Source organism: Felis catus, chromosome D3, assembly GCF_018350175.1.
Source record: "Felis catus isolate Fca126 chromosome D3, F.catus_Fca126_mat1.0, whole genome shotgun sequence".
NCBI classification, from domain to species: domain Eukaryota; kingdom Metazoa; phylum Chordata; class Mammalia; order Carnivora; family Felidae; genus Felis; species Felis catus.
In genome coordinates, this window is record NC_058379.1 from 46,105,808 (window position 1) to 46,129,281 (window position 23,474).

General features: G+C 42.0%; 2 protein-coding genes across 11 annotated transcripts in view; both read right to left on the reverse strand.

Moving 5' to 3' along the window:
• NPC1 (NPC intracellular cholesterol transporter 1) overlaps positions 1 to 2,045 on the reverse strand; it is a 54,670-nt gene extending 52,625 nt beyond the window's left edge. The window contains exon 1 of one of the 2 annotated variants that reach the window (XM_019814307.3): positions 1,844 to 2,045. In XM_019814307.3, coding sequence (XP_019669866.2) covers positions 1,844 to 1,927 — 84 coding nt within the window. In that variant the 5' untranslated portion in view covers positions 1,928 to 2,045. 2 annotated transcript variants of the gene reach the window in all.
• Positions 2,046 to 14,838: 12,793 nt separating this feature from the next.
• The window catches only part of ANKRD29 (ankyrin repeat domain 29), a 54,354-nt gene continuing 45,718 nt past the window's right edge, over positions 14,839 to 23,474 (reverse strand). For all 9 annotated transcript variants that reach the window (XM_023241815.2, XM_045041814.1, XM_045041817.1 and 6 more), the window contains 2 exons: positions 23,150 to 23,248; positions 14,839 to 17,322 (listed from right to left, as the gene is read on the reverse strand). In XM_023241815.2, the coding sequence (XP_023097583.1) occupies positions 17,239 to 17,322; positions 23,150 to 23,248 (183 nt within the window). In that variant the 3' untranslated portion in view covers positions 14,839 to 17,238. The remainder of the gene's footprint in view (positions 17,323 to 23,149; positions 23,249 to 23,474) is intronic.

The following is a 23,474-nucleotide window of genomic DNA, read 5'->3' on the forward strand; positions in this document are numbered from 1 at the left end:
GAAGAAAACATAGGTGGTAATCTCCTTGACATCAGTCTTAGTGATGTCTCTGTGGATCTGACTCCAAAAACAAGGGACACAAAAAGAAAAATAAATAAGTGGGACTGTACCAAACTGAAAAGTTTCTGCACAGCAAAGGAAATTATCATCAAAATGAAAAGGCAACCTACTGAACGGAGAACATATTTGCACACCATATACCTGATAAAGTGTTAATATCCAAAATTTATAAAGAACTCATACAACTCAACAACACCAACCAAAAAAACAACCAAATTAAACAATGGGCAGAAGATCTGAACAGACATTTCCTCAGAGGCATACAGATGGCACACAAGACATACAACAGCCACGTGAAAAGATGCTCAAGATCACTAACAGGGAAAAGCAAATCAAAATCACAATGAGGTATCACCTTGTACCTGTTAGAATGGATATTATCAAAGAAACAAGAAATGACAAATGTTGGGGAGGGTGTGGAGAAAGAGAAACCCTTGTATACTCTTGGTGGGATTGTAAATTGGTACAACCACTGTGGAAAATACTATGTGATTCCTCAAAAAATTAAGACTAGAACTATCATATGACCCAGCTATTCCACTTCGGAATATTTATCAGAAGAAAATGGAAACACCAATTCAAAAAGATATGTGTACCCCCCTACATTCACTGCAGCATTATTCACAATAATCAAGATATGGAAACAACCTAAATGTCCATTGACAGATGAATGGATAAAGATGTGATGTATTTACACAATGGGATACTAGTCAGCTATAAGAAAGAAAGAAAGAAAGAAAGAAAGAAAGAAAGAAAGAAAGAAAGAAAGAAAGAAAGAAAGAAATCTTGCCATTTGGACAGCTAAGCAAAATAAGTCAGATGGAGAAAGACAAATACCAGGTGATTTCACTGATATGTGGAATCTAACAAAACAAAGCAAAAACAAAATCATAGATACAGATAACAGACTAGGCATCAGAGGGGAAGGGGGTTGAGGGTTGGGCAAAATGGGTGAAAGGGCAACTGTATGGTTATTAATGGTAACTAGGCTTGTGGGATCACTTTGCAGTGTATACAGATATTAAATTATGAAGCTGTACACCTAACGTTTAGGTAACAACAACAACAATAATAATGAATAGCAGTGAGGCATTTATGCCCTAGGATACTGAACCAAGGAAAAGCTGACCCAGGGAGTTAGGCCCCATTCCGTAGCTAGTTAATATTGTGACAAGGGGAAACTCAATTATCCCCTGCTGGGCCTCAGTTTCTGAAGACATAAAAGAGTTAATAACAAGTAACTTGCACTCTAGAGAAAACCAAGCTGACTTACTTAGGACTGTTTCAATTTGGTGCTTGGCAGTTTGTTTCTTCTTTACCTCCCTTCCCACCTGGTCCGATGGGAGTGGTCGGATATTGTGAACAAATTCATAGAGTTCGTGTGCATGTGGCAGGGCTATTTTTTTTTTTTTAAGGCAGGTTAAATAAATAACATCCCTCCCTCTCTGTACCCACTTTCGTCCTTCCCTCTGATTCTACATCCTAAGCCCAGAAATTAGGTGGCCACAGATGAAATGAGCTCAAGACAGGTCAAACAAGCCGCTTCCAGTTGCCATCACAGGGGAAAGTGCGTGGCCGGGGAAAGAAACCGGAGTCGGGGCGGGGGAGGGGGGGGGTGGCGCCGGGGTCTCCATCGCTGGACCAACTTCCCCAGGAGCCACTGGACCCGCGTCCCCTCAGGGAACGGGACGCACTCTCCGCCGCACCGCCCGCCACCCTCCCCCTAGCCTCCCGGCCCTCCTCGCTCCCCCACAGCCCTCCCGGGTCGTGGGCGTCCCCTCACCTGAGCGGGACACAGCAGCAGCAGAAGGAGGCCGAGGGCTGGGCCGCGCGCGGTCATGCTGCCTTGGTGCGGTTCTGCGGACATCGGCGAGACTCGACTTGACTAGGCTCGGCTCGGCGCGCGGGGCGAGCTCAGGATCCCGTGCCGGCGGAGGGCGGGGACGCGTGACGGCGGCGGGGAGCCAGCGCTCGTCAGGAAAGAGGAAGGCGTCGTTGGCCCCTCCTCCTTCTGGGTGGTGCCCCTGCAGGGACGCCCAGCATCCGTTCTGGGCGGGGCGAGGTCGACCCAGGGGGGGCGGGGCAGGGGGCAGGGCCCAGCCTTGGAGGGGCGGGGCCGAACTGGGCCGCTGGGCCCGACTGTGCCACCGGCACCAGGCCGGGCGGCCTCTGGGTTACCAGCTTAGCTTTTCGTGGTTCTAAGGTTCTGGGGGTGCGATATAGGGTAGGGATCCCAGACCAGGGCAGCCGAACTTCTGGAATCTGGCCTGGGAGGATATTTCCGAAAGCGTGTGGTTTTTGATGTTTTAACTTTCCCCCGTTTTTGTCTTTCCAGGGCTGGGGACCGTGGGCGAGGAGGTTTTAGCAAATGGGAGCGTTTGGAGACTGTTTTCCCAATTCCGATCCCACTCCTCAGCGGAATATGTATTTATTTCGGCCCCGATTAGCATTCCGAGCAAATTCTCCGGCACGAACTCAGCACCCAAAAAGGAATCCGCGCCTGGGCTTCCGCGACATATGGGGCGGTGCCGCGCGGTGGCCTGACGGTGTTGTGATCCCGGAGCGCGAGGGGCGGAGCGCGGCGGTGGGCGAGGCTCCTGAGCTAACCAATCTCCGCTTTGTGGCCTCTCAGCCCACGTTCGGAAAAGCGCTAGAACTGCACCACCTGCTGGCAGAGTCTCGTGGCTTTGGACCCGTGGGCGGGAGAAGACTCCCCACCCTACCCTCAAGGTTGACCCAGAGGTGGCACCAGGTCCATTTTTAATTTCTAGATGAAATCAAGTAACACAAAGAAGCGTCTTCATTTTTGAGCCTTGCTCTTGCAAAAATATAATGCATATTATATGCATTTCTAGTAACATTTCCCCTCAGATTTCAATTATTGAGACTGCTCCAAAGCATCAGTCATTACCACCTTGAAGTTAAGGAAATGAAAGTAAGGATCTCTTTTCCTAAAGTGGAAGCCAGTTTACAATGAAAAGACTAAATATCCATCTGTAGCAGTGATCAAACCCAGTCCTAGGTAGGACCATGATGCAGGTGATATTCCCGGCGCACTTTACAAAACGTCTACTTTGGTTACAGTCTTGCCTGCCCACCCCCTCAGTCCTGGGATATCAGCTTCCCGGGTGGCTGGACATTGAAACTATAGGGATTTCTTCTAAACCTCAGTCCTAGATTTTACACAAGGGCTACCTGGCCCTCTTCCAACCGTGTGCTTTTCTGTCCTTAATGATTCATTTGAGATAAAATAGAATGCGTTAGTTGTGGAGGGACTCGAACTGTTGTCACCGAACCAGCAGTATCAGCATCACCTGGGAACGTGTTAGGCAAATTGGAGGTTCCAACCTAGACCCACTGAATCAGAAACTCGGGATGAGCCAGCTCTTTGAATTTTTTTTTTTTTTATGTTTTTATTTATTTTTGAGACAAAGAGAGACACAGCATGAGCAGGGGAGGAGCAGAGAGAGAGGGAGACACAGAATCTGAAGCAGGCTCTAGGCTCTGTGCTGTCAATACAGAGCCCCAGGCAGGGCTCGAACTCACAGACAGTGAAATCATGACTTGAGCTGACGTCAGGCGCCTAAACCGACTGAGCCACCCAGGCGCCCCAGCTCTTTGAGTTTTAATAAGCCTTCCCGGTGATTCCGATGCACACTCAAATTCTAAACTTACTGCTGTAATAGATTCCTTGGATCCTGGTGGATTAGTTACCCTTACAATTTTAGCAAAGTCCTAATGGAAAAAAGAAAAAAAGCCTTTACTAAATAATTAACTTGAGTGAAAGAAATATGAAACATTTCTGGGACAGGGAGAAAATTTGATGCCCCACTAATTATGTCCACTATTCACCAAAAAGATAACAAAAAGACCTTTAGCCATTCTTTCCTGGTTCTTTTGTAGTACTTCAATACCCAAAAGCCTAGGAAACATTTTGTAAATATTGTAAGTAAACTACCATATTTCTAAGAGAAATGTGGCTTTTTGCTAATGACAAAGTAATTCATGCATATAGTAGAAACTGAAAATACACGAAAGTTCAGAGACAGAAAAAAAATTATTTATAATTCCATCATTGTCAGTAATCTGTTACACTGTCATGTATTTTTTCTTTCCATGAAAATTGTTTTAACATGGTTGAGATCCTAAGAGAAACTTTTTTGTTAGTTTGTTTAAGCAATATTTAATATCAGTATCATTATAAACACCATTAAACATTGCATAATAATAAAGGAGAAAATGAGAGGGAAAATGAAATGATTAGACATACATCTTCATAAATATGCAGAAACATCTTTGGAAAACCATGTATTCAAAAGCATATATGTGAATATATTTTAAAACAAGTGGGATATAGTGTACCCCGTTTGAAGCTTGGTTTTTTTTTTTTTTTTTTTTTTTGCATTTAGCAATATGCTTTTCCACCTCACCACTTTTACTACCTCTATAGGATTTCATTATGTGTATGTAACATTTCTGAAGTCAGAGTGATGGAAGCCAGTCTCAGAGAAGTACCTAAGTCAGGAAAATATAGTTCACCAACCAAAAATATTTCAAAATAACTTAGGTCTCAAGCCACATTTCTGGTATATATGAAGGGTTTGTATGGTTCCAGTGATACTGAAAAAATTCGCCTTTTTTCTTCCATATGCCTCCTCACATTCCTAAGCCTGTCTGGATTCCACAAAGCTTTGTATCTTTCTGTGTTCTCTGCTTTACTCACGATACCGTATCACAAATGTCTAAAAGCTATGGAACATTTACTTTAGGGAGGCAGATGGGAAAGTTGACCCAAGACAAAATTCTCTTTACCTAGCAGATGGAAGGGGAAGTCTAGAAATACTCATGTTAATAGTTTTGATCCATTACATAATTTATTTAATCAATATCCTTTTGGACACTTGGTGTGTCACTTTGGTTACCGAAAACAATAATGCAGTGAACATCCTGTGCCTAAATCCTTGCAATCGTATGCATATGTTGGAAAACATATTGTTGGCTCAACGGAAATGTGCATTTTAATTTTCAGTCTTGCTAAACAGCGCTCCAAAGAGATTGCAATTTACTCCTTTGCTAACGACATATAGAAGTGCCTGATTCCCACCTCCTTGGCAACAGTTATCTTTCCCATTCTGATAGGTGAAAAATGGCATCTGTGATTTTACTTATTTCTTATTTTTAAAAATCGTGATGCTTTAATTTGTATTTTATTAATTATAGGAGAGATTATAAGAGAGATTAATTATAAGTGAGATTAAGAATCTTCATACATTTATAAATGATTTTGTTTTTTTCCTGTGTTTTTTATTTTGTATTATTTTCTTTTTCATATGGACTCGTAAAGCTGTCCATTTATTAAGAAAATTAACCTATTTGTCTAGCATATATGTCGCAGATACTTTATTAATTTATGAGTTTGTGGGATTATAAAAAATTATTCCATATTTTCCCCCAAAGTTTAATGATTCCATGGAAATCATGATCTGGAATTATTTTGCTGTAAGGAGTGATATAAGGATACAGTTCCCTTCCTTCCCACAAAGCCGAGATAATCATAGGGACACCTGCTCTTGTGAAAGTTATTGGTTTTTTGGGTTGCCCAATCTAATGACCACCCCTTTCCTGTCATCACACTTGACCTCTTAGTGTATTTCAACACAGATGATCACACTGTCCTCCATAAAACATATTCTTTAACCTTCTCATCAGTTACCTCATTGACTAAGCATTGACTATACCTCATCTTCTAGACTAGGGATGTGCTTTGAGTAGTATATTCGTGTTAATAAAACTTTATTACAAGAAAATACCTTTGAATCCTTCTAATATAGAAGCATTTTTTTTCCCCTGCTGACTTAAAAACTTCAAAGCAGGCCATGATATAAGTGGGCAAAGAAAAAAGAATGCCTAGCTACGGCACAGATTTTGAGCTTGCCTGGCTTCTACTTTGAAGGCTGAAGTTCAATAAGAGGAAATGAAGACAGACCTGGGTCTTTGGGGTAGTAGGATACAACTGACTTCACCTGGTGATATCTGAGCCCATTGCTAATGGACCCAGGCCTTCTTCGCTTACTTTTTTTTTTTTTTTTTTTTTTTACTTTTTCCCCTGGATTAGCTTAGGCTGCCATAACAAAATACCTTAGACTGGGGGGGTTAAACAACAGGAATTTATATCTTATGGCTCTGAGGACTGAGAAGTAGATCAAAGTGCTGACCAGTTAGGTTTCTGGTGGGGACCCAGTTCCTGGCTTCTAGACAGCTGCTTGCTTTCTCTTTCTTTCTTTCTTTCTTTCTTTCTTTCTTTCTTTCTTTCTTTCTTTCTTTCTTCTTTCTTCCTTCCTTCCTTCCTTCCTTCCTTCCTTCCTTCCTTCCTTCTTTCTTTCTTTCTTTCTTTCTTTCTTTCTTTCATTCTTTCTTTCTTGTTTATTTATTTTGAGAGAGAGAGAGAGAGAGAGAGAGCTAGCTCACGTGCCAGCCGGGGAAAGGCAGAGGGAGAGGAAGGGAGAGAGAGAATCCCAAGCAGGCTCTGTGCTGTCAGCTTGGAGCCCCACTCTGGACTCAGTCCCACCAACCATGAGATCATGACCTGAGCAGAAATCAAGAGTTGGATACTTAACTGACTGAGCCACCCAGGCGCTCATAGACAGCTGCCTTCTGACTGAGTGCTCACAGAGGTCTTTCCTAGGTACATGTGTGTGGAGAGAGAGAAATCTCTTCCTCTTTATATAAAGGCAATAGCCCTCTTGGATTAAGGCCACACCCTTATGAGCACATTCAGCCTAATAATTACCTTCTAAAAGCCCTATCTCTATGTTTACATTGGGGGTTAAGACTTCAATGTGGGAATCTGGGGTCACCATTCAGTCCATAGTACCCCTCCTTTTGCTCAGGGCTGCATTATGACTTTTGTGGGCCCTAGGCACCTTTGTTTTTGGGTACCCCTTCCTCCTTCCAAAACAACCATTTAAAGTTACATTTTACAACTGCCTTGGTATAAAGACAAATATAATACAAGCTGGCTTCATGATTACATATTCATTATGATTGCATTCTTATTTTTCTTCTAGTTAAAAGAAATATAAATTAAAACATTTTTGTGTGAACTTAAAAGTATACAGAGGCCCTAGGTACTCTGTCTACTGTGCCTGATGGAGAAGCTGGTCCCCTGTTTGCTACTAATGTTATAGAATGCCCTGTAGCATTCACAGACATTGTAAGTTTTACTGATGGATTGCCAAAAAGAAAAGAAAAGAAAAGAAAAGAAAAGAAAAGAAAAGAAAAGAAAAGAAAAGAAAAGAAAAAAGAAAAGAAACGTCCAGGACCAGCAGCTAGAGCTGGCCCTAAAAGAAGCACCTGTAGGGGCGCCTGGGTGGTGCAGTCGGTTAAGCGTCCGACTTCAGCCAGGTCACGATCTCGCGGTCCGTGAGTTCGAGCCCCGCGTCAGGCTCTGGACTGATGGCTCAGAGCCTGGAGCCTGTTTCCGATTCTGTGTCTCCCTCTCTCTCTGCCCCTCCTCCGTTCATGCTCTGTCTCTCTCTGTCCCAAAAATAAATAAAAACGTTGAAAAAAAATTAAAAAAAAAAAAAAAAAAGAAGCACCTGTAGATAGTAAGGTCACCTAGCTGAACACAGGGAGAGGGAGCCGATGACCTCCTCATACCCCTCTCCTGTCAGGCTATGCTTTGCCATATTCTACTGATTATACAGACCAGTCCTGATACAGTGCAGGAAAACTACATAAGCACAAGAATACTAGAAGGGAAGCATAGAAGGCCTTCTTGGGGGCTAGTTACCCCAGGTCTGTGTAGCCACCACCCAAAGGAAGGCTACAGAACATTTTTAGCACAGCAGAGGCTTTCTTAGGCTGCTTCCCAGTCAATATCATCACCCTTCTCCATCCCAGTCAATATCATCACCCTTCTCCAACCAAGAGGTAGCCACAATTCTGACTTCTGTCACCATGAATTGGTTTTGCCTGTTCTTAAACTTCAAGTAAATGGAATCATACTCTGCCTGGCTTCTTTCACTCAACATTGTTGGTTGTGTGGGTATGAGACTCATCCACGTTGTTCAGAGCAGTAATTCATCCTTTTTATTGCTGAGTAGTATTCTATGGTATAAAAATACCATGCCAATATTTGGGTTATTTCCAGTTTAAGTTGTTATCAATGAACTTACTATGAACATTCTGGTACATGCCTTTTTGTTGGAAATAGGCGCTCAGTTCTTTTGGATTCCGTAATAGACTTTTAAAACCCCATACTTAAGCAAGCTGAATTTTACAGACATCCTCATTTAAAAGAGCTGACAGCTATAACTCATGACTTTGGTGCCAGAGGTTTTAACTGACTCATAAATGGGGCATTGTTGGTCAGACTTATGGTAAAACATTTTCTCTAGTAAGGACACTTGAGTCGGTGATCAATCTAGCCCTGGGTTGTGACTTCCATGCAGAGAAGATGCTACCAAATGGGGATAACTTGAAATTTGTCTGTCAGTGTCTCACACTGGCATTCCCTGCTCTGTAGGATTCAGTCACATGACACAGTTAATTTCCTTTGCCTGGATGTTTGGGGTCTAATCTTTCCGCAAATAGCAAGTCCAACTCCTATATGTTGGAGACTTCCTTTCTATGGCTTTTCTTAAAAGCTCAACTGTGGGAAGTGGGAGTTGTAGCAGCATTTCCCTTGTGAAAAATCAGGGGGTGAGGGGCTCCTGGGTGACTCAGTCAGTCAAGCCTCTGACTCTTGATTTCAGCTCAGGTCATGATCTCATGGTTCATGGGACCAAGCCCTGACTTGGGCTCTGTGCTGACAGCATGGAGTCTGCTTGGGATTCTCTCACCCTCTCTCTCTTTCTCTGTCCCTCTCGTGCTCATGCTTTCTCTCTCTCTCTCTCTCTCAAAATAAATAAATACTAAAACATAAAAATAAGAGGGTGAATTCCTAGTGAAGGGAGGACAGAAGACAACAGAGAGAGAAGGAAGAAGTCTTTCTGTTGACAGAGACAAAGCTGACAGGGCATGTGAGATCCGAAGATCTTTAATTAGCCTCCTTCAACTGGTAAAACATGACTTCACTTGTATTTTATTTATTTTTATGTTTAATTTTTATTTTTGAGGGAGACAGAAAGAGAGAAAGGGGGACAGAGGATCTGAAGCGGGCTCTGTGCTGACAGCAGAGAAGCCCAGTGTGGGGCTCGAACTCATGAACCACAAGATCGTGACCTAAGCTGAAGTCAGACCCTTAACAGACTAAGCCACCCAGGCACTCCAACTTCACCTGTATTTTAAAATCATCTTTAAAGTATTGCTAACAATAAAAGTGAGGGCACCAGGAAAAGATTCTAAGGCTTTCCAGACCTACTAATGCATCAAGAATGTAACAGAGGGCTAAGTACAGTTGGAGAGCCTGGAGAAACCACCTCTGTTTGTTTGGGTTTATCTCACTGTGTTTGGTATGTTAAGCAGATTGAGGACACAAGCTGGGCCCTCAGCCAGCAGCATGTGAAATAAATTATTCTAATTTTTTTCTACAGAGCACATAGCTTGCTTTTCTTTTTGTTTGTTTTTCTCCATAATTTGAAACACAGGTAAGTACAGGCTTGAGCTGACCTTGGACAATGGCATGCAAAATCCTAACATGGTTGGCTCTGGTCACAGCGGGGGCTTCCACGTGGTTCTATGTGCTGATTTTTTAGCATCTGGTCCCAGTGAAATAACACTCACTAAACCAACTGACCAGCAGAGATAAAACGTAGTTTTATCAGGAAGTAGTTTTATCAGTTTTACCAGGAAGGTAGTAAAACATTAATTCACAGGCCCATCAATTCTGCACCACACAGATCTCGAATGTCTATTGTGTGGCCCAATGGCAGGCACACCTCATTTTACTGTGCTTTGCTTTATTATGCTTTACAGAGACTGCTTTTTTTTTTTTTTTTTTTTTTTTTTTTTTTTTACAAATTGAAGGTCTGTGGCAACCTTCTGTCAAGCAAGTGTGTGGCCTGCTTTTTCCAACAGCATTTGTTTACTTTGTGTCTCTGTGTCACAGTTTGGTAATGCTTGCAATACTTCAAACTTTTTCATTATTCTTCTATTGGTTACGGTGGTCTGTGATCAGTGATCTTTGATGCTGCTGTTGTAGTTGTTCTGGGGCACCAAGAACTGCTCCCTTATGAGACAGTGCACTTAACTGATAGATGTCGTGTGTATTCTGACTGCTCCCCCCACCGGCCATTCCCCCGGCCCGCTCCCTCTCCTCAGGCCTTCCGGTTCCCCGAGACACAACGATATTGAAATTAGGCCAGTTAATAATCCTATGGTGGTCTCTAAGTGTTCAAGTGAAAGGAAGAGTCACAGGTCTCTCACATTAAGTCAAAAGCGAGAAATAATAAAACTTAGTGAGAAAGGCATATTAAAAACGGAGATAGGCTCTTGGGCCAGTTAGCCAAGTTGTGAATGCAAAGGAAAAGTTCTTGAGGGATATTAAAAGTGCCACTTCAATAAACACACAAATGATAAGAGAGCGTACCAGCCTTACTGCTGCTATGGAAAAAGTTTAAGTGGTCTGGGTAGAGGCTCCAACCAGCCACAACATTCCCTTAGACCCAAAGCCTAAGCCAGAGCAAGGTCCTAACTCTCTTCAATTCTGTCAAGGCTGAGAGAGGAGGAAGCTGCAGAAGAAACGTCTGAAGCGAGCAGAGGGTGGTTCCTGAGGTTTAAGGAAAGATGCCTTTCCATAACATCAACGTGCAAGGAGAAGCAGCAAGTGCTGATGTAGAAGCCGCCGCAAGTTACCCAGGAGATCTAGCTAGGTCATTACTGAGGGTGGCTACACTAAACAACAGATTTTCAATGTAGATGAAACAGCCTTCTATTGGAAGAAGATGCCAGCTAGGGCATTCACAGCTACGGAGGTGAAATGAATGTCTGGCTTCAAAGCTTCAAAGGACAGGCTGACTCTCTTGTTAAGGGCTACCGCAGCTGGTGACTTTAAGTCAGAGCAGTGCTCATTTACCATTCTGAAAATCCTAGGACCCTGAAGAATGATGCTAAATCTACAAATGGAACAGCCAAGCCTGGATGACAGCACATCTGTTTACAACATAGTTTACTGTATGTTTAAAGCCCATTGATGAGACATACTGCTCAGAAGAAAAAGATTCCTTTCAAAATATTACTGTTCATTGACAATGCACCTGGTCACTCAAGAACTCTGATGGACTATGAGAATGTCACTGGCGTAACCCTCGGACTCCCCGAACTCAGGAAACTCCTAGAAACTTCTATCAATTTCATCTTTTAGAAACTAACAAATTGCTGGAACAGGAAAAGAAACATTTAAGTAGATCCCAGGACTATGCCTGCTCAGATGAATCAGAAGGTGCCCTACTAAGCTACCTCAGCTTGTCATTCTTATCATAATGTTAAAATCTCCTCTGAATATTCACCCCGAGCCCTCACAAAAGGAAACTGCTCACCCTTGTTTGAGGAGTCATTCCACATGATCTCCTTATTTGTACAAATAAAAAGGACTTTGTGAGGGAACCCCACCTGGTGTAGTCTGTCCATAACTCATCAAGGAGTGGACCCACATTGGTTAGGTAGCAAGATCAATGTTTTTTTCATGACTGCTAACACAATATCTATTCCGCAGCCTGTGGATCAAGAAGTAATTTGGGGGCACCTGGGTGGCTCAGTTGGTGAAGCATCTGACTTCGGCTCAGGTCATGATCTCATGGGTCATGGGTTTGAGCCCCATGTTGGGCTCAGTGCTGACAGCTCAGAGCCTGGAGCCTGCTTTGCATTCTGTGTCTTCCTCTCTCTCTGCTCCTCTCCCTCTCGTGCTCTCTCTCTGTCAAAAATAAAATAAAAATTAAAAAAAAAAAGAAGCGATTTTGACTTTTACTTATTACTTAAGAAATACATTTCATAAGGCTATAGCTGCCATAGCTGGTGATTCCCTCTGATGGATCTAGGCAAAGTAAATTGAAAACCTTCTGGAAAGGATTCACCATTCTAGATGCCATTAAGAACATTTGTGACTCATGGGAAGGGGTCACAATATCAACATTAAAAGGCATCTGGAAGAAGTTGATTCCAACACTCATGGATGACTTTGAGGGGTTCCAGACTTCAGTGGAGAAAGTCACTGCAGATGTGGTAGAAACAGCAAGCAAACTAGAATTAGGTGTGGAGCCTGAAGATGTGACTGAACTGCTGAAGTCTCATGATAACACCTGAACAGATGAGCAGTTGCTTCTGATGGGTGAGCAAAGAAAGTGGTTTCACGGGATGGAAACTATTCCTGGTGAAGATGCTGTGAAGACTGTTGAAATGACAACAAAGGATTTAGAATATTCCATAAACTTAGTTGAGAAAGCAGTAGAAGGGTTTGAGAGGACTGACTCCAATTTTGAAAGAAGTTCTGTTGGTAAAATGCTAATAAACAGCATTCATGCTACAGAGAAATAGTTCATGAAAGGAAGGGTCCATGGATGCCTGCTCTCCTTGCCTCCCTTGACTTTCTCCTCCCTTGATCTGGGTTTCACTCCCCACTATTGTCCATTTTATCTTCTTTGCAGACTTCACTTTTTCCTTCCAAATTCCTTCTCAGTTTTTTCCCCCTCTCCCCAGAGTCTTCCTGGGGATCTCATTCATCCCATGACTTTGACAATCACTTCTACTTACATGATGGCTAAATCAGTAGTAAGTCTTGTCCTAAACCTTAAGCTGCTGTTTCCAACTATCTCCTGGAATCTATTTCACACATTCTTCAAACTGAACCTGTCTAAATGCTCTATCTCCACTTCAACTCTGCTGTTGTTCTTCCCTGTTTGCTAACATGGAACTGTCACCATCCACTGTGTAAACCTTGGATACAGAAAAGAATTAACAGAAAGTTAATTGGAAAGTTTTGCTTATGAGATTGGCCATTGGCTGGTATCTGGGGACTTAGCTCACAAATAGTTCCCTACACTGATCTAAAACTTTCCCTAAATGACAGTGGTTCACGGTGCTGAACCTAACTGTTTGTACATGACAATGTGGTTTATTCTGAGTGCCTGTTTTCCTTCTGTAAGTCTGAAATTTTGGCAAATGTTAGGCAGAGGGTACTTAGGTGACTAGCTCCCAGTTAAAAGCCTGCGTGAGTCTCTAATGAGCTTCCCCAGTAGACAACACTTGTCAACGTTGTCACATCTCATTGCAAGAGGATTTGAGCTTATCCTGTGCGAATCCACTGGAAGAGGATCCTTGGAAGCTTGCAGCTGGTTTCCTCTGTCTTCACTCCCTTTCTCTTCCCCTTTGCTGATTTTGCTATATATCCTTTCGCTGTAATCTCGGCCATGACTATGACCACATGATGAGCCCAGTGAAGTCTTTCTAGCAAATCACCCAACCTGGGGGACGTCTTAGGGTCCCCCAACACATCTTAGCATAATTGTAACCCTCTTTTCCTCACTCTCTATGTTCAGTTAATCACCAATTATCATTAGCTCTACCTCTAAATTTAAAAAAATTTTTAATTAAAAATTTTTATTTTATTAAGTAATCTTTATACCCATGATGGGGCTTAAACTCACAACCCCAAGATCAAGAGTCTCATGCTCTACTGACTAAGCCAGCCAGGCACCCCTCTACCTCTAAATATTTTAAAAAATATATCTTGTGTTCACAACCCTCATTGCCTTGATGCTATAACCGTGGCTCCATCTGGACCACCCTCCTTGCTTTCCTCTGGTACAGAAAGCAAAACTCCCAGGCTGGAGAATAGCACCAAGCCAAAGCTATGCAGAGGTTCTCTCCCAAAGCCAGTTTCCTCAGCTGCAACAGGTGGATGATGATAATGCCTATTTCATAGAGTTGCTGTCAGGGGTAAATGAGAAAAATGCAGATAAACTTCGTGAGGTTATCTTGGTAAAGTCCTTAGCACATAACAATCCTTCAACAAATGTTAGCTGCTGTTTCCAATGCTAGTATTAATGATCTGCAGACTGCATCTGGTCACTACCTGGGAGGCTCAGCCAATTGTGATACCAAAACCACTGTGTGAAATTAGGCCCTCAGTTTCCTACCCCTATAATCTGCAGCAGGCCCACCCCAAAATGCATCTCTGTGGGATTCCATGTAGTTGGCATTTGTGGGTGCCCTTGTCCTTTGATGACGTGTCCTCCTGTGGGAGAATGATGAGACATAGCTTTCTTTTGGTTGCAGAGGGTGGGTGCAGCAGGGGAGGAAGCTAGAATGGTCATGGAGCTCTCCAGGTTCCTGACGTTACAGCTGCAAATATTTGGAGTTGTGCAAAACCATCAGTGATTTCAGATAAAAGAGCCACTGCAAAGGACTAATGAGCCGGTAGCACCACGGGCTATAAAAATAGAAATTAAGACACACAGACACACACACACACACACACATATACACACAGAGATCAATATATGAAGTGATAGATGTGTTAATTAACTAGATGGTGGGAATCCTTCCACAATGTCTACGGATATCGAATCATCACAATGTACAATTAAAAGTTTCTATTTTCAGTATCTTCCGTGACTATCCCAGGAATTTTTGTCTGAATGAAAAACTGTATGGGATCATTACAAAAGTTCTCCACAGTTGAAATAATGAAATCGTAAAGCTTAAAGATTGACTCAGGATTTCAAATATCGATGTATTTATCAACAAACTGAGTCATTCACTCTAAAATTCCATGCTATTAAAAACCACATAGAAACAACTTCTGATTAAAAACAAACAAGAAAGAGCAGCAAAGGTAAGTTGGGTAGTACATTAAGTTTATTTTGAATTATAACATGGAATATGTCATCAAACAAATGGAGGTAATGAACACTTTTGTGGCTCACTTAACAAATGATTTGCATAGGAATTGCTAGTTCTGTCTTAGGATGCAGAGCTCATTGAACTGTGAATTAGATGAACATAAAATAAGAATCATCATCAAAAAAAAAAAAAGAACCATCTACCTGTGTGCAAAATAAATGCAATTTTACTTCAAATAACAGACTTTAGTTTTTGGTGCATGGTTAATACAATCATCTTCTCTGTTATGGATAATGTCATAATCTCATCCAGACCAAACCTGATCCTTCTAGGCTAGAGATCTCTTACCTATAGCAAGAGATTAAATATTGTTAAATATTTAATCCATTAAATATTGTTAAATATTTAATCCATTAAATATTGTTAAAGCTACTGGATTCATTCTTATAGCTCTAATGTTGATCAAGAACATTATCCACTTGAAACAATTCAACACATAGACCAAGGACAACATATCTTAGTGAAAACATGAAGTTCATGATTTCATCCCATTTTGTCTTTTGGAACTTTGTTATCAGTACCCACAATACTGTTTTGATTTATGTCAGTGATCAGCAATCAGTTTTGGCCCAAGGGCTAACAAAAGGGGAAAAATATAAAGCATTTAAGGCCACACTATTTTCCTCTTCAAAATGAACATAGCTTTCCGAAATTCCCATTGGGGAAAGTGTGCATTTGTACTTAGTACTTTGCTAAGTAAGTGAGGAAATTGGCACTGCTTTATAGTTACTAAAGGGTTTACATCTGGGTGTTTTAGCAATACAGACAGATCTTTCTAAATTTTTATCCCGAAATTAGATTGTTGAGTTGTTGCATAGCTAGTCAGGCTATAGGCATCCCTGGGGACTCTGTGGGTGACTCATTACAGCCTTTGTTTGTGATATTGATTAAAATAAGCTGATTTCTGTTGATTGATTATTTTATCAATCATAACAAACCTTAAGAGAGTATCTTCTAATTTCAAAAATTATATTTGATCATTTACTGGCTTAAGGATAATGCTTTCAGGACCACTGCAAGTTGGTTAAAAAAAACGGTGGGGATTACATTTTCTTTCACGTTAACATGTCTTTAACATCCAGAACATTGCCTGGAAACCAGAGCAGAAAATGAAAAGAAAACTAAAGATGTATTTAAATACCAGAAATGCCATCAGTGTTTATTATGGTAAAGACGGTTTATTATGGAAAGACGGTTTAATTTTAGCGTGTGCAATTAGGCACTGACTGAGGCATTTAGACACCATTGATTATAAAGTGCACTGTACATAAATTTTGATTCCCCTCCAAGGAATAATTCAATAAAATTCAGGTCTCTTTCTTGGAATCAATCAGCTCAAGAACATGCATAGATGAACACCTATTAAATACTAATAACAGTCTTTTATTACTTATACTCCTGCAATATAATAGAAACGTATTGTACTTGCATATATCACATTTCATCCAAGGACCTCAAAGTCATTGTGTCAAGCAATGTGGTGCTGGGAGCTCAGGATTGCACAGCATAGGAAGTCTACTTAGTTATGGCATGGGAAGCGGATTCCCAACAAGAGAACCAAAATAAAAGCTCAAAGAGACAAGCCTCAATTTCCCATGGCTTGTAATTTTCTGCGTTTCCCAAATTGCCACTTGCTTCCCACCGTACCTCAATATTGATTCTTGGTAAAAATGATTTTTTACGTGTTTGTAATAAGACGAGGATCAACTCACAAATCAACAATTTGTCTTCTTTATAGTTCAACAGTCCACCTTTGAAAATCACATGGTGGAATGTCAGAAGTGGCTTTTTAATGTGAATTTACACTTCATTGATTCAGAATAAACGTGGCTACGACCTTTGGGGAGAAGAAAACATTTTACGCTGGCATGACATACATGTATGTGTAAAACATGAGGGAGCTGTGTCTTTTTGCACACTGACATTTAATGCAAAAGTAAAAGTGCTTTGATTCACTGAAGATCAGACTTTCAGTATTTTAAAGGCTTTTGTCATCTTGCTTAAACCTTGTCAAGGGTTTAAGTCTTAGAGTTTAACTGAGAGACCCAACTTAGCGTAGTGTAAAACGAGTTTCTGTGGAATCCACGAATCTGCCAGGCCCCACAGCAGTGGGGGCGCAGGCCAGTGTGAGAAGCCCACATAAGTGAGGGCAAGGGGTCCCTGAGCCTTTCTGTTCTTGACTCAGGGCACAGAGCCCAGCTCTCCTTGGTCAGGGACCCAGGGCGGGCATTCTGAGCATTTCCTTTCTTAATGGAATTTCCAACACTATTTGAAAAGCGACTTCTTTTCGGACAATGTGATTAGGGTTTCTATCTTTCAGTCAAATATGGAACTAAGTTAGCTCTTCCTGTGTCCTTCTTTACTTCGGAGGAGACGCAGGATACGTTCGTTTTTGGTTAGTTCTGCCGGAAGTTCATTGGCCTAAAGAAGATAAGATAGGTATTAGTGAATTCGCACAGTTGGGGTGGTTTTAGGGACTCCAAACAGGGACTCCTGATCCAAACTTGCTCCTCTGCTGGTGAGCAACCTCACTGGACTCACTCTTGTTTTAAGGCATTAAAGGTCTCCTTTAAGAGTCTAAATATCGCCTGTTATTTTCTTATCTCATCGTTAGAGTTCTTTTCCTCTCTGAGCCATATCCCTTAACACATTGTAATCTCCTGGCGGCCAGGGTCCACGTATTATTAATCACTGTATCCTCACTTCCGGCACAATGCCTGGTGCATCTAGTATGTGCTCAGTAGATACTGGAAATGTTAAATTTGATACTTTACACTTAATTCATGTATTATGTGGAGCAGCCTGTCTGCTAGGGACCTGAGACTCAGGACAGGTTATCTTTTGATGAGAAAACAGAGTTAGAAACATTCAGAGAGTAAGAGATGCCTGGTCAAGAGCAGCTTCAGTGTGTCCTTTCTTCTCATGCTGCTGAGACACATTGTCTAGGCATTTATTTCACGAGTGAGTCCTTACCAACTGCAGCTAATGTTATGGGCCAGCGGTTCTCAAACTTTTTGGGCTTAAGACCTTTTTACGCTCCTAAAAATTATTGAGGACCCCGATGAGCTTTTGTTTTTAACTTATTAGAAATGAAAATAAGAACATTTAAAAATATATTAATTCATTAAAAATCATAAATCCACTATAGGCTAACATAAATAACATTAATGAAAAACAACCAAATTTTCAAAAACAAAAAAGTTAGAAGAGTAGCATTGTTTAATAGATTTGTGTATTTCTTTAAAAAATTTTTTTTAAATGTTCATTTATTTATTTTCTAATTTAATTTTTTAATGTTTATTTATTTGTGAAGGAGAGACAGACAGAGCGTCAGTGGAGGAGGGGCAGAGGGCAAGGGAGACACAGAATCCGAAGCAGGCTCCAGGCTCTGAGCTGTCAGCACAGAGCCTGACATGGGGCTCGAACCCATGAGCTGTGGGATCATGACCTGAGCCAAAGTCAGACACTTAACTGACTGAACCACCCAGTCGCCCCATAAAATGTTTATTTATATTTGAGAGAGAGAGAGAGCACAAGCAGGGGAGGGGCAGAGAGAGAAGGAGACACAGAATTCGAAGCAGACTCCAGGCTCTGAGCTGTCAGCACAGAACCTGAAGTGGGGCTCGAACTCATGAGCCATGTGATCATGACCTGAGCTGCAGTCTGACGCTTAACTGACTGAGCCACCCAGGCACCCCTAGATCTGCAACTTTCTTGAATGTGTAGCTTAATTGAAGACATTTGGATTTTCACATCTGTTTCTGCATCTAATGTATTGTGATACATTGTTTTGGTTAAAGCCCCTATGAAGAAAATTCAGCTTCACACAGATAGGCATTTGGAAAAGGGAGAAACATTTTAAGAGCCTTTTCAGATCATTGTAGATATTCTTCTTTGATGCCACACCAATACTAAACAGGTGGTAGTTTCTTAAAGGTAATTTCAGCGTGGAATCTGAAACCATGTCAATGAACTTTTTACCTTAAAAATCCATAGATCTATCTATCTACAGGTAGGATGTTTCCCCATGCATGATTTGATACATCACACACTTTATCTGGAAAATATCCGTTCAATGAGTTATGCCGCTTTTCCAAATGTTGACACATTGCATCATACAATCTCAAAAGATCACATTCATTAATATCGGCACCGATTCATCAGGAGAGCCTGTAGGTGGATTGGGAAGCTGTCAGGCTCACACGGTGGACACAAGCTGTTCTTTGAAATAAAAATGGTGTTCCAAGAAAAAGCAACTGGCCCACTTGGTAATTCAAACAAACGCACGCGCGCTTTTCCTTGAGACAACCGTTGCACGTCAGGGTACAGAAGTGTTGTATGCGTACTTCCATTTTGTTACATAGAATGTTAAAAATGTGTATAACGAGGGTCAAGATTTAATATAATTCAAATTGCTTACTGCTTCATCAAAGACATTCTTAAAACTGGGATTTTTGTCAAATAATTTACAAAATCTGTGAAATAATTTACAAAGTTTTGTAAAATCATTTGCCAGTATAGTTTATACTCCTGCTTTGATGTGTAAGGTGCCAGTTAACCTAATGCCAACATTACAGCAAATATCAGCACAGTGGAAAAGGCAAATAACATCTCTGCTTTATTAAGAATATTGTTTTGATTTCTTAGATATCTTGAAAGAGCCTTGCAGACCCTCTGGGGTCCATGGACCATACTTTGAGAACCGTTGTTATAGACGAATCCCAAGGATATTCTTGGGATTTCAGGGGAGGCGGTTAAAGGGCAGAAAAGCACCCAGAATGGAGTAGAGGGCTTGGATGCACATGTTATTTGCCTCACACATTTTTTCCTCCCACAGCCATATCTGGAACCTCATCTACTTTATCTGGGACCCTAATCCCATGTGAAACTCCTGAAGTCCCTACCTTCTAGGTTGGGTCCTGCTCTTTGACCCCCAACTACTAGCTGGGACCTCACTTGTTGGGAATTATGCGTGGAGTTCTTGGGAGTTCTGTTTGCCACAAATGGTCTGCTGAATAGTATGTCCTGTTGCTGTACCCCAGCCCACCACAAAAGACCCTTGATGCTGATGCTGGACTGAATTGGGCAGGAAATTACTATGCTATGTTACTATAGACCAGAGATCCCTCCAGAAGCTCAAATTCTACTGTTAGTTCCTGCAGAAACAGACATTGTACAGGCCTAACAGCCAGGCCTGCACAGAAATGCTCCTGGTAGACAGACATAAGCTCCATCTGGTCTCAGAGTATACTCAGGAGTAACTGAGCTATGTTGCATGGGTTATTGGTCCTTGGTGAGCAGGTTGGCAGGTAGCCAGAGGATCCTCTATGGTCAGGAAGAAGAGAAGATCTAAGAGGCTGTACTTCTATCTATAAGCTTGCTGAGTTACAGCTCCTGTGTGTGACTGTCTCCATGAATGTCCATAAACTTTACTATTAAAAAAGGCTCTATATCCTCAAAGTGTGTTGTCAAATTTTGGTCAATTGCATTGCTGTCCCATATGTCATCTATATAGTTCTAAAAACCTGGTCTCATTCTCTCCAGGTTGGTTCCTACTGAATTCTCAGGTTGCTGAGATTGTGTGGACCATTATGATGCCTAGTGCTCCAGGCTATCCCCCAAAGGCCACCTTATTTATTATGGAGCAGGACCATAGGCCCATATTCATGATACCATAGCATCAAAACACTCTATTTCCCCACTGCTCCAGGAAGAGGATGTGTTCTGAGTCCTCAATCGGGAGTACTGGGAACATGGGGCCCCTGCACCCATGGGGACAGCTACAGTGTGGGGAGTGGCTGTTGGGGCCATTGGTTACCTTCCCCTGAGGCATCTGCTTTGCAGTCCCAGAACAGAAGTCCCGTATCCCCTGGAGCAGAAGATTGCTTCTGTATTAGCTTAGAAGTCATTTCCTCTGGGAAGCCTTCAATAGCATTCATTACTTTCCCGCTAATAGCTCTTGTCACTGTAGTACAACTTCTTACTTAATTGTCTTTATTCTCCAGTAAACTCAAGGATCTTTGAAGGCAGAGACTATGGGAATTTCATTCACCATTGTCTCCCCAGTACACAGCAGAGTGCATGGTATCTAGTAGGTACTCAGTATTTGTTGAATGAATGAAGTTGAAGAATATCCCCTCAAAAGTCCCGGGTGGCTGCCAGATTCCTAACACTCTTGCTTCTAGAGCTACCTTTAAGAGGCTGGCTTCTTTGGGGTGGCTGGCGGATGGGTGGGGTGGGGTCAGGGTGGGGTTCCCTGGTAACTACTCCCAGCTCTCTAAGAGCTTCCGTTGTATGAAACTCCAACATGAACAGTCTGTATGTTTCTCTCTGTATATTCAAGTAGCTCTAGGGACAATCCAAAGTCCAGCATTTTGATTACTCGAATTTCCCCATAACCATTATTGCTGAAATTCCAGGAGACAAACAAGGAATTGCATTTTTCAGTTTCCATATAAAGGTACTAACATTTTCCCCTTGCCTTCAATGCTGGATGGCTTAGTAAGAAAGATCGATCTCTTTAGGAAGTCTGTGTCCAGGGTCTAAAGATAAGAGCTCAAGTATGATTTCAGCTGGCTTATCACACAGCCAGGCCAGCTAATGGAAAACAAATCTGCATCTCAGGAAGGAGATAAGCAGAAGTGTTGTCTTCAAGCACTCCAATGGTAAGAACAAGGAAATAATAACTCCACATGGTAAGTAAAATGGAAACAAAAAAAAAAAAAAGAGAGACTCTTGGCATGTTGTTTAATTGCACTTCTTAATGGGTTCTTTTCAAAATGTCATAAAAAGGCTCTACATATTTGCCTTAATTATTAAAGAAATTAACAGAGAAATAGATGCTTATAAAAACTCAAATAGTACGTAAGTAGAAAGTGAAAATTGCTTTTCATACCTTCTTCTATCAATAAGCACCATGCCCACTTCTGCCTTTGAAAGTTTGTATATATATATTTTTAAGCTTATTTATATTTATTTTGAGAGAGAGTGAGTGTGTGCGCAGGGGGAGGGGCAGAGAGAGAGGGACAGAGAATCCCAAGCAGGGATTCTTCTTGCTGACATCAGCGCAGAGCCCGACTCAGGGCTTGATTTCATGAACCCTGAGATCATGACCTGAGCTGAAATTAAGAGTGGGATGCTTGGGGCGCCTGGGTGGCGCAGTCGGTTAAGCGTCCGACCTCAGCCAGGTCACAATCTCGCGGTCCGGCAGTTCGAGCCCCGCGTCAGGCTCTGGGCTGATGGCTCAGAGCCTGGAGCCTGTTTCTGATTCTGTGTCTCCCTCTCTCTCTGCCCCTCCCCCGTTCATGCTCTGTCTCTCTCTGTCCGAAAAATAAATAAACGTTGAAAAAAAAAATTAAAAAAAAAAAAAAAGAGTGGGACGCTTAACCTACTGAGCTACCCAGGCGCCCCTAAAAGTTCATACTTTAGTGTTTTCTCAAGACTTCCCCAGGCTACTCTCCTCCCCCTAGGCTCTACATTTGATGGCTATTGCAGATGCTGAGTGGGAAAAAATGCAATGATAATCATTTTCTCTATGGGTCTTGGGCATCTTCCCACCTCCACATTTGACCTAACTGTAAGTAAACTAAGGATTTGGGGCTATAGAAAACACGGGGTGGTTTTGCAACAGCGGCACAAAGTCCCATTAACAGTATAAGAGCGAATTTTCCCCTTTCTCCTCTATTCTCCAAGCAAAGCACAAGCAGTTCTCAAGGTATGAACGTCCAACTTATTCAGAATAGCACTAAACTACTGGAACTTCGATGTGTTTAGGACACCTCTTTGAGATAGAACCCCATAACTCTACTCCCCACAGCTACTGCCCTCACCCTGTCCTGGGAGTCTGCACCATTATTGGCTCATCACCATTGACAATATAGGGTTTTTAGCATAATTCTCTGGGTCCAAATGCACTGGACATTCATATCTGCTGATAGCCTTGCACGCCCTTACTGTGCCAAGATATGACAAGAGGGACTGGGGCCAGCCTGAGTGAGGAGACTAGAGGTGGAGCCCTTCTCTTCCTTTCCCTTATGTTCCCTTTCAAAGGCACATCAGCATCTAAAACAGTGTCCTCAGGTTCACAGCAGACGGTCAGTATAAATACTGCCAACGTTTTTTCCCAAGTGAAACGAGAAATCTGGCCCAGGGTGCACATGAGTGATTATCTTGGCTTAGGTAGAAACTGCCTTATCTCTTTGTAGAGGTGCCCAAAGGAGTTTTAAGGTAGGTAAGATAAGGTGAGTACCTTGTTTCTCAGGGCTGGGTCTGCTCCGGCTTCCAGGAGCAGTGCAACTGTTTTAATATTCCCACTGAGCACCGCAGCATGAAGGGCCGATGTCCCATTCTAAGAGAGAACAACAGTGTGTGTCAGGAGTGAGCTTACAGCCATCAGCACTGAGCTTGGCTTTCATCATAAACCAGCCTGAGTGATGAGACTAATGTCAGAGCTTTACTCTTCCTTACATTCCCTTTCAAAGGCACGTCAGCACCTAATACAGTGTCCTCAGGTACACAGCAGACAGTCAGTATAAACACTGCCAACGTTTTTTTCCAAGTGAAACAAGAATCTG